The 11,135-nt window shown below is 46.4% G+C and overlaps 1 protein-coding gene across 5 annotated transcripts in view; it reads left to right on the top strand.

Annotated features, from left to right (window-relative positions):
* The window catches only part of PMEPA1 (prostate transmembrane protein, androgen induced 1), a 44,215-nt gene extending 38,747 nt beyond the window's left edge, over positions 1–5,468 (top strand). For 3 of the 5 annotated variants that reach the window (XM_042045563.1, XM_042045555.1, XM_042045586.1), the window contains one exon: positions 155–5,468. In XM_042045563.1, the coding sequence (XP_041901497.1) occupies positions 155–709 (555 nt within the window). In that variant the 3' untranslated portion in view covers positions 710–5,468. The remainder of the gene's footprint in view (positions 1–154) is intronic. The other 2 variants (XM_042045578.1, XM_042045571.1) reach the window with 1 other exon arrangement.
* The last annotated feature ends 5,667 nt before the right edge of the window (positions 5,469–11,135 follow it).

Here is an 11,135-nt window from a genome sequence, read left to right as displayed (position 1 = left end):
CCTTTCCACTCTTACCCCCTCTCCCGCCATCCCCCCCCTCCCCCCCCCCCCCTCCCCTTCCCCCGTGCCCCCCCCGCCCCGCTGTCCCCCCATCCCGCTGTCCCCCACCCCACAGCACCTCATGCCTCTCAGCCTCTTCGCTCTCTCCCTCCAGCAGCAGATCTACACCCCGCGGCCCAGCGAGCGCCTGGCAGTGCCCTCCTTCCTGCAGAGGGACCGCTTCAACCGGTTCCAGCCCACGTACCCGTACCTGCAGCACGAGATCGACCTGCCGCCCACCATCTCGCTGTCGGACGGCGAGGAACCCCCGCCCTACCAGGGACCCTGCACGCTGCAGCTGCGCGACCCCGAGCAGCAGATGGAGCTCAACAGGGAGTCCGTGCGGGCCCCCCCAAACAGAACCATCTTCGACAGTGACTTGATAGATAACTCCGTGTTCGGGGGGCCGTGCCCCCCCAGCAGTAACTCTGGCATCAGTGCCACCTGCTACGGCAGCAGTGGCAGGATGGAGGGGCCGCCACCGACCTACAGCGAGGTGATCGGCCACTACCCCGGCTCCACCTTTTACCAGCACCAGCAGAACAACAACGGGATGCCCCCCATCTTGGAGGGCAGCAGACTCCATCCCTCACAGATCAATGGCCTTGAGAGCACAACAACGACGGCGTGGAACAAAGAGAAAGAGAAACAAAAAGGGCACCCCTTTTAAAAAAAAAAAAAAAAAAGAAAAAAGAAAAAAAATAGCAAGAAAGTAAATGAAACACTCTGCACTTCTCATTAAAAGAAAAAGGAGAGAGAGAGAGTTGAGGAAGATGAGCAAAGAGAAAAAAAAAGCCCTTCCCCATCTCTCAGTGTATAAATATTTACTTGTTATGTCTGGTCTGAATGCACAAGCCTACCAAGCTTGCAAAAACATTTCTTTATTGAGCTGTGTCTAGACATTTAAAAAGGAAAAAAAAAAAAATCAACTGTAGTCTTTTTTTTTGTTTGTTTCTAGTTGGGCTGTGTGTGAATGCTTTTTTTTTTTGTTTGATTATTTCACTTATCTTTAAAAACAAAATATTTGCACAAAAACCATTTTGTTTAAAGATCTGCAATATAAATATATAAATATATATTAAAAATAAGAGAAAGTGTATGTGTAAGGAGCAGGAGTATTTTTGTATTAGAAGAGGCCTATTCAAAAAAAAAAAAAAGTTGTTTTCTGAACTAGAAGAAAAATGGCAATTTTTTGAGTGCCAACTCAAAAAGCGTGTATTACATTGTAAAAAAACAAAAAACAAAAAAAAATCAAAAGCAGGGGTTTAGAGTTATTTATATAAATGTTGAAATTTTGCACTATTTTTTAATATAAATATGTCAGTGCTTGTGTTGGTCAAAGCCTCTATCATGTCTACCATGAACCTGTTAAGGGATCTATGTGGAAGTGAAGAACAAAGTAGCTGGAAGGGGAGGAGGATCCCTGAAGTGGAGATGCCAGCCCTGGGAGGAGCGGTGAGCGAGACTGCAGCTTATGCAAATCCTTAATTTCCAGAGTCCCTGTGCGTGGCCGCCGACAGCCACGGCTTTATACATTCCCTACAAAGCAAGAGGAGTTGGTGTGTGTCTTGTTTGTCATCCGGTAGGATTTTTGGAGTAACAAGGTAAAATGAAAACTCCCTGCTTCCCACAGTCAGGAATGAATGAAGCAGGCAAAAATTACTTGATTTTTTTTTTCTTTTTCTTTTTCTTTTTCTTTTTTTTTTTTTTTTTTTTTTTTCTTTTTTTGGACAACCTCTAACTTTTTGGAGGGGAGGGTGGTGGGGGTTGAGAATAAACTTCTGTGTCTGAAGGAACAAAAGTGTTTTTTGGTTTATTTCTTTCCATGTTCAACTGAAGGGCCCTGTTGGAGCCAAAGCGGTGGTTGTGGAGGTCGATGTGAGGAACTGGTAACGCACCCACTGGCTGCCCTTCAGCTGGGTTTAAATGTCTCATTGAAAGGATGAGGTGGAAAGTGTGGTGGTGGTGAACATCATTTTCATTTTGTTTCAACCTCCCAAACCTCAATTTGGGATAAACGGGCGCAGCCGTGTCCCGCAGCTCCGCCGTCCCTGGTTGTCGCTATTTTTTGCGTTTGTTATCCAGCTAAAGAGGCAGCAGGTACAGTAGGTGGAAATGAATCTGCTCCTGTGTTGTATTAACTAAAGGCTACAAAAATAATGCTTAAGGCTTTAGATGCAACCCCCCCTTACCTCTTCTGGAACATCCTCTCCCCCCCCAGGTCCCGCTGCCCTCCCGCCACGGGGCGTTGTGCGTGGTTCATTTATCTTGGTTTCGGAAGCGTTTTGTCTTGCTCTGCTCTTGTTTACATTTTCTGTCACCTCGGTGTCTGGTAGGGGCCTCACCCTCGTGGTGAATTCGTACGTGAGCGAGTGAGTGGGAAACCTGAGAGAGTGAGGGGGAGAAGGCAAAAGGGAAAAATCCCGTCGTGGGTCCCGTCTCTCCGAGCGCGAGGAAGGGTCGGTAGGGAACCACAGAGAGCGAGGATTTTACAAGGGGGTGTGATTTGATTTCCTGCAGGATGCTATCTAGTAGAGTGACATAAATGAAAGATATAAAGGCAATAACTATTGTTTTTAAGCAACTTTTTTATTACTTGAAAAAGAAAACAAACCTAACCATGAGAACGGTTTTGAAGTTCTGACCATTTGAACAATATTTATATATATTTTAAAGAAGATGATGAATAGCTGAACTTGAAGTTTGATCATTATTTTTTTGCTTTTTTTGTTATTTCTGCCTAGAAATAGTCCTGTACCTTCTCAGTACTTCAATCTGCTTTTCCACAGCTCTTGAAATCTTCATAGTTTTGCAGTCATGTAACCTAAATTTTGATGACCTAAAAAAAAAAGAAAAAAAAAAAAGAAAAAAAAAAGCCACAAAAAAAAAGTAATGCAAAGGAATAAATCTAGTTTGTCATGAAAGGTACAAAACTGACGAATTTGTACGAGGTTTTTAAAATGTATCTTTCCTTTATGTAACATGTCTATTTAGTGCCTTATTAAAGAAACAGTAACCCTCCCTTATTAGAGAGAGGGACACAAAATCATCATTAGCATTACAAGTAACCAGCGTCTGGTCTCTTGCTCCTTTGGACCTTGCATTCACTTTTCCAGTCCCTTTTTCCCGGAGCAGCTCCCTGTGCCTGGCCACGCCGGCTGCTCCCTTGGCCGCTGCTCTGCTCCGACTGTTCTTAGGGAACTTGAACATGTTTTATGCACATTATCCTACCCGGGGAGGTAGGAATTTGTGGTGGATATTGTAAATGAGATACCAACCAAAAGAGAAAGCGAAATATAATATCTACTGCCCTCTTGAGCCAAAATGCGTGAATAGTGTTGTTGGGGTTGGGTGTTTTTTTGTTTTGTTTTTTGGGGAGGGAGGGGGGGTTGTTCAGTGATCTGAACTAGTTTTGTTTGCTGTAAAAAAAATACGGTTACCTCAGCAGATTTTGGGTGGAATATGCATCACATGTTTAAAACTGAGCAGTGAGTAAAGAGGTGGTGTGGGGACCAGAGGTTGTTAAGGAATGAGATTGTCTTGTCACAGGGTGTTACCTGGCCACCAACCCCCGTGGAAAAGTCAGGGAAGTGGGCAGGGGCTGGATAGGCACAGAGGGGTAGTGGGAGAGGGTCTGAAGATGCAGTGCAATTGAACCCAGCTCTCATGCTTGAAAGTCCTCGAAATTTCAACCAATTCTCTTTCTTTTCCCCCTATTTTTTTTCCCTCCCTCCCCAATCCTCTCCCAGTGTGAGCTTGTATTTGTCTAGTGTCACCCCAAGCTCTGCAGTTGAGTGATCAGTTTGTTGAGTTCCTGGGTCCAGTTTCATTTACCTCTTTCTCTAGTTTGAGGAACTCGATGAGTGTGAAACGGGGTGGCTCATCAACACCAAATTTCTGTTGCAAATGATGCCTTTCAGCCCATCCATGCACAAACCCCAAACTGCCACCTTTCCCTGGGCTGCTGCAGCCCCAGTGGGGAGAGCCCCAGGTCCCAGGCAGTGGGTGCAGCTCCTCAGCAGAGCTCAGTCATTATCTTTTGTCTTTCTTCTGTCCATCCCTCTCTTTGCAGTCCTGAGAACTGTGTATTTCAAGTGCAGATACCAGATCAACTCCAAGTTCTGAATGGGTGTTTAGAGATAATGGTCTGTTCTTTTTTTTTATTACTATTATTATTATTGTTGTTATTGTTATTATTATTATTACTACTATTTAATGTTACTTTTCGCCTCGGGGTCCATTTCTTCCCAATTCCCACATCCCAAATTGCCACCAAGGCAGGGAATTTGCTTTGCACACCTTTGCTGATGCCCCGTTCCCTCTGGCCTTGGTGCAGCTCAGCGGAGAGCGGTGCTAGAGTGTCCCGCAGCTGCCAGCAGAGAGATTCAGGCCCCTTAAAAGTGATTTATTTTTAAAGAAGTACAGAAGAATCAAGGCATTGCTAATGCTTAGCAACCTCATGTCCTAGCCTGCCTTTTTGCTCGGAGTTTTAAGTCGCGTTAGCTTTAAAAGGGGTTGTTCATCTTACAGAGTTTCTTAGCTTACAGTACGGCAAACAGCATCCCTAAAGTGCCCCCAAACCTTCCTGGCCTGGAATGGGAACGTGGCTTTGTCGATCCTGGTGGGGAGGAAGGATGGGTTTCATTTGGGGCTGACACTGGTAAAACACATGTTCCCTTCACAACCCTTGGTTCCACCAGTTTGAGGATTCAGCTTTACTAATCCAGTGTGTTGTTTCCATAAGTGTTACAAAATTCATTCTGTCTTAAGTGGGGGTCTAAGGAAATCCAATTGCTTTCTGGAGAATCACCCTTTTGTATGTGTATTGAATTATAAAATTGCACTAACTGCTATATTAAAGAATAAAGAAATAAAAGCCCAATGTTTTTCCTAAGGATTGGGAAAAGACTGAATCAGAGGTGTAGCATTAACAGTGCTAGGCCAGAAAAGAATGAATTTTAATCTCTTCTGTCTCTGTACCGCTCAGAGATTTTCTGTGTACAACACAAAGCTACAAAAAAAAAAAAAACAAAAAGAAGTTTTCCAGAAACTGCGCTTCAAATTTTTGCTGTACTATAGAAGCTCATGAAGGACAACATTAAAGTCCTAATTTGCCTGCCTTATAGACACATTTCATTGTATTAATATTTTCTTAAACTTCCAGTTGCATTGTGTTGGCTTTGGAGTTTGTTATAGGCAGTCCTGTATCCTGAGTTCTGTTCAGTTTAAACTTATGTAAACTATTGACAGCACATGCAATGCAGTACTTATCTATATTTTGCTGTTTTAGTATGAATATGTACTCTGATGCCAATTTACAAAAATCTGTTGTAAACGCTTCTTGTGTACCAGTAACCGATAGTGGCAATTATATGTCATTCTAAAAGCTGCAATACTTATACAAATAAATTTTACAATACTTTGGAAAATTTGCCTTCACCTTTTGCTTTGTTACCCAAAAAAAAAAAAATCAACCAAAAAAAAAAAAAAAAATCAGGGTTTGTCAACACAATGTAATTTCAATTTTCCTAATTTCTTCTTGAATGTTGGAAAATGAATCTGCTCAGTTTTGGATATTTGTGTGGGTTTCCCCCTTCCTTGTTCTGAACCATGGCCCCACCTCTGTATTGCCCCCCGTGTGCTCCCCGTGGAGCTGTAGCTGGTTCCTGGTGTATTTGCATGCTCTGTGTGTGTGTGTGTGTGCGTGTACAGCTGTTTCCTTTCGAGTAGATCAGGTGGCACAGCTCTAATCCCAGAAGAAGCATTCCTGGTTTGCACATGTGTGTCCAACCTTTCAGCGGTCCTGCCTTTCAGCCAAGAACGTCACTGTTGGTCAGAAGGTCTTAACTTGAATAACGTCAATCAACAAGAACTGCGTAGATTGACTCAAATCCTAAGCACAGAGAATTTGTGTGACTTTTTTCCTCTCTGAGACTGTGGTCAAATTGCAGTGATCACATTAAAGTCATTGAAAACTTGACTGTTTGCAGGGGGTTTTCTTTTGTGTGTCTGAAGGATGGATGTCCCGTAGATTCACCCAGACCCTGGGTTCCCTCTTGGGGCTAAGGGATGTGTAGTCATTAACCCCTGGGTTTTGCTGCCAGCTCTGCCCCAGCCCTTCTCTCTGGCTGGTCACAGGCCCCTGGCTCTGACAAGCAGCTCCTCCAGCTCCTTTGGATGGGTAAGTGGCGGGCACTTGGCTTTGATTTGGGCACGAGGAGCTCCTGTGGGCTTCAGCAGGATGCTGGGATGCTCTGCCTGGCCAATTATTTGCAACGCAGCCCCAGGCTGATGGTCACTTGGGAGAATATCTCTGGTAAGGAATGAAAGCAGCTTAATTGCAGCCCAGGGAGGAGAACCCCAAATCCACCCCTCCGGCTTCGATTCTGGAGCTGTGCCACTCGCCTCCCGGTTGTGGTTTGTTTTGTGGGACTCCTGGTGTTCTTTGTGCATTGCTGCTGGAAAGACAACCCGGTGTGATACAGTGCTGGAAAGAGCTGGCCTTGGCTGGAACACTTTTCCCTGTGGTAGGAAGTCAGATGCTTTTAAGGCTGTGCCAATGCTGTGACCCCAGTGTTGGCTTGAGCAGCTCCAAACCTTCTTTCCCATCTCATGCCCAAAGAAATGCCAAAACACAAAACTTCTGAGAGCAGGCAGTGCCCCTGCCCCAACCTCAGGATCACAAATATCCAAGTGGAATACATCCATCCACCTTGCCCCAGGCATGGCGAGGCAGGGAAAGGGCGGGGTTTGGTTTGAATCACTGTTTCGAAATTACATTTTTGGAATCACAGCTGAAACCAACATCTTCCCACAGAAAAAGAGAGCTCAGCTGAAACCACATTTTCCAAAAGGGAATTTTTTTAAATGACAAAAAAAAAAAAGAAATCAAGTTCAACCAGTGCAGTGCGTAGGAATGGGCAGAGGTAGCTGTTACTAAGCTACCTTTCCATGTCTGTTGAGGAGATCTGGGGACACTGCAGCACCACTGATTGCCAAAAGATTATTTTTAAATTTCTGGGTTTTGGTCGGGTTCTTTTTTTTCAGCTCAAAGGAAGAAACAATTTTATGACTTTTGGAAACCATAGGTGGCAAAACCTTTGTTTTTAAACAGATTTCTGTGCTGCAAAGGGAATGGGAGTTAAGAGATCGGGTTCAGATTTTCCCTGTGCTTCCAGCACCAAAGCCCTTTTTGCAGCTCTTGTGGGCCTCCATGGTAGGCTTGCTGGAAGGTGCAAATTCCAACTGCAGAGAATTTAAACTTCATAGAAGCACTTTTTTTTTTTTTTTCTTTTTTTTCCCGTATTTTATCTGCTTGTCCTGTTCCAGCTGCTCCCCTCTGCTGCTGCCTCTCTGCCACTCTCAGTCCAGTCCATCCTGCTCCTGCTCTCCTGGCAGATGATTCATTCCTCACACTCATGCCTGTGTTTAATCTGGCTTTTGCCTGGAGGGCACGAAGCAAAACCCCTCTGGGGCTTGTTCAGCTCCAGTCCTGGTGCTCTGGAATGGTGCCACCACTGATTCCTTCCCAGGAAAGACAGGGATGGCTTAGGGTGCTTTGAGGTGGGGAAGGTGTGAAACCTGGAGTCAGCCTCTTGCTTTTTAACCTGCTCAAGCTGCATTTCCCTCGGATTGATTTATTGGAGGTTTTTTTTCTCCATGCTGGGCAGACAGAGCTCTGTCTCACCACTGAGGGAGGGGAAGCCTCGACCAGGGATAGAAACCCTGAGTAAAGTGGCTGGAAACAGATTCTCCTTTACAGCGAGAGCCGCAGTGATGGGTTTCACTGAGATTTGTTAAGAAAGCAACGTGCTCTCACAGGGATCCTGCTGTTGACTCTCCCAACTGTAATGGGAATTTACTCCAAACACTTGCTGCTATCCCTTTTTCGAAAAAAAAAAGTGTAGAAATTCCCACTGCTTCGGCATAAAACAGGACTGTGTAACAGTATTAGTAGCTAAAGCAGAAGACCAGACAGGAGAGAAGAGGAAATAATTCCTGCCTTGGGCTTCTAGACGCGCTCAGGCTGGAAAAGTACTGCCCGAGGTTCCCTTCTTTAAGGTCTGACGGGGTCAAAACTGATTCCGCCTCCCTCTTTTCCCTGCTCAGGAGCCCTGCAGACAGCTCTCCCCTCTCCCTGGAATGCTGTGCAGGAACACTCAGGGGCTTTGCTCAGGGAGCAGGCAGGGACAGGCAGGAAGGAATGGGCAGCTGGTCCAGGTGGGGGCTGTGTCCCAGGTGGGCACGATCTTCCCATGGCCCAGGAGGCAAATTTATGAGGGTGGGGTTTGCTCTGGGGGTTTCTCTGCTCTTCTGCTGCGTCGGAGCTATAGGAGGTTTTGCACAGTCTTTCCTGACCGAGTTTCTGGAGCTGCCTGGATGATGTGAAGAAAAGATAAACCCTCTGAAACAGCAGCCACCTGTTCTTGAGATGAGATTGCGATTTATGGATTTTTAAGGGTACCCAAAAGGCTGTCCTGGAGCCGCACTCTGCAGGAGCTGTGGGTGTACTTTTTCTTCCTCTGTGGCTGAAAGCACATGGATCATGGCAGCTCCAGGGCCTCCTTCCTGTCTGCCTTCTCCCCCGGGGAACTTGTCCTGTTCCCTGAGTGAGCAGGGCTTGCTGTCTGCTGGAGATTATCCTCGTGTGCTGCCCAGCAGGTCAGGCTGGTGGTTGTACCACTTCCAAGTTTCTTGCCCATCTCTGCCCACGGAGAGCCTGTTGTCAGGTAAGATTGAAAGGTGCATAAATGAAATTCAGAGCTCTGGCTGACCAGACTGATGGCTCTGCACCAGGCAGAGGAGAGGTGACATGAAGCCCTCCATGCAGTGAGCTTGGGGTTTGCAAAGGGGAAATGGGGGAGAGCATTGACTGCAGGATTCATCAGTTGTGAGCTCCCGGTGGGTGTTTGTTCCCCCCTTGCTCAGTCCTGACTCAGTTCAAATGCACAGGGTTGCCTTGGGATTGATTGTTATCAGCAGCAATAAATCACAATCACAGCAGCCAGTGGTGAGTTTTGGATGCCAGTCAAGATGCAGCTCCTTGGAGTATTTATCTCCATGGAGGCAGAGAACCTGGACATTGAACAATTAGATCAGCGTGGCTCTGTGAAGCTGCATTTGATTAAGAGAGTAACTGCAGTACAAAGTTATTGCTGGGTGTTGCTGGGCATTGCTAAAAAGCAGCCTGGCTTTAAAAACAGAGAGACTGGGGATGGGAGTATAAAACACCTCTGTGCATCGCTCTTCAAGCAGCACCTGCACCAGGATCCCACCTTGTCCTTCCTGCTGTGGCCTTGCTGCTGCCAAGGCATAAAAGGAGAGAAGAGGCGGCTTTTGCTGCAGTGGAAGCGTGGCACAGAGGTCCTGTCTTGTTTTCTCATACTGCAGAAGCTACTGGGTGACTTCAGAGACCTTAAGATGGGAACACCTGACCCTGAGTCTCTGGGCAGGGATGGGGCAGTGCCTGTATGTCCCAGGCAGCCCCTGCAGTGTCACAGGTGGGAATTCCCAGTTCTCTCTGTGTCCCCTCTGTGTTCCCAGCAAGGGATGGGCTTGGCCACAGCTCCTGCTCCAAGGCAGCACCACTGAATCCACATCTCCAGTACCAGGAGCAGCCAGCTGCCTTTCTGCAAGTGGTCTTTACGGATTTCTAGTCCTTGGGCCCATTAAGGTGGGTAAGAATTAAGCATCCAAAATACTCCAGCTCTAAAACAGACAAGCAGGCGTGCAGTCCTGCAAGACCAACCCCTTCAGGGTGCTTTGTGGTGTTTTGAGAAGTGTCTGCAGGTCTGGGGTGATCAGCAGAGCTGGTGTGAGCATGAGGAGGGAGCTGGGGTAGGTTTTAACTTGAGGTCAGTGCACATCAAGGGCTTTCCCAGGGAGGATGATGGGCTCCAAGCACATGTTTGCTCCAGACAATCTATTAATGTGCACACCGAGATTTTTTTCCTTGAATCTCAAACCTAGGCTCTGCAAGGTTCAGATGAGCAGAACCAGGTTAAAAAACAAATGTTGAATGACCCTGATGGGCCCCACTGCCTATCTCATCTTTATTTTTCTTTTGAGAGCTGCTGTTTCTCTCTGCTCTGCTGAGCAGGTCTGTTGATTTTCTGTTCTGAGGAGGAAAGCCTGAGGTTCTCCAAGAGCCTGGCCCTGGTGCTCTGCCTCCCTGTTCCCAGGGCAGCCCTTCCGTGGGCATGGAGGTGCCTGAGCTAAATATAAGCTGTGGAGGGGAAAATAGGGGGAGTTGGAGGAGGTTGAGTGAGAGGATCTGTTTATTTTCCCTCTGATCTCTAAGCCCTGTTATGTTTTATTGCTTTACAAACAGGAGGTCTGGAACGCTTCCTTCCCTCTTGTGCCAGTGCAAGGTCAGCTGGGTGCATAATTCCTGCACTTGAAGGAAAAAATACCAACTATTTACAGTAATGTAGTAAGAGTGGCATGGAACTGGAATTCTATTTACTTTCTGCAGGCCAGGTTTTACTGTAAATGCCCAAATAAGCTATTTATATAAACAATTTCTGTGTATTTGCTCAGTGCCTGGATGCACTTCCACCCTGCTGCTGAGAATTTAGATCTGATGAGTAACCTGTGGCAGAAGAGCAACTTTGATTGCAGGAAAGGTGAAGCAGACAGGTGCTTTACGTGCAGTGGATCTCAAGGAAGGTGAGGCACCTCCAGCACACTTGCTCCCTACATCTGCAGAGGGATGTAGTCACCTATAGCCTGGCAATGCTTCAAAAGAAACCCATTTTGGGGTGCGTGGTGTTTGAGCAGCTGTGTCAGAGAACAAAGGGGCAGTACCAAGGAATGCAGCTGGGGTTCCTCATGGTGTAGAAAATCCTGCTATGAGGTAAGGCTTTAAGGAAGCAGACTAACTTAAAAAAATGTGTTCAGGTTTACTCAGCTCTTCCCATTCGTCAGAACATGCCCGAGTCCTCTGTGGGGTTTCAGCTCAGAACCGAGATCTCGGACTGAGTCACGAGCAAATGTAACTGCTTGTGAGTAATTGCTGGAACCAAATGTGAGCTTCAAAAATGGGCTTTGTCTCTTCTCTAGAAGCTCTGTTTTATGGGAAAAGGCAGTGGTTTTCC

Source organism: Corvus kubaryi, unplaced genomic scaffold, assembly GCF_017639235.1.
Source record: "Corvus kubaryi isolate FWS band 111438036 unplaced genomic scaffold, C.kubaryi_AGA036_p1.0 134, whole genome shotgun sequence".
NCBI lineage: Eukaryota > Metazoa > Chordata > Aves > Passeriformes > Corvidae > Corvus > Corvus kubaryi.
The sequence above is the reverse complement of the archived record's forward strand: the minus strand, read 5'-3'. Positions and strand labels throughout refer to the sequence as shown.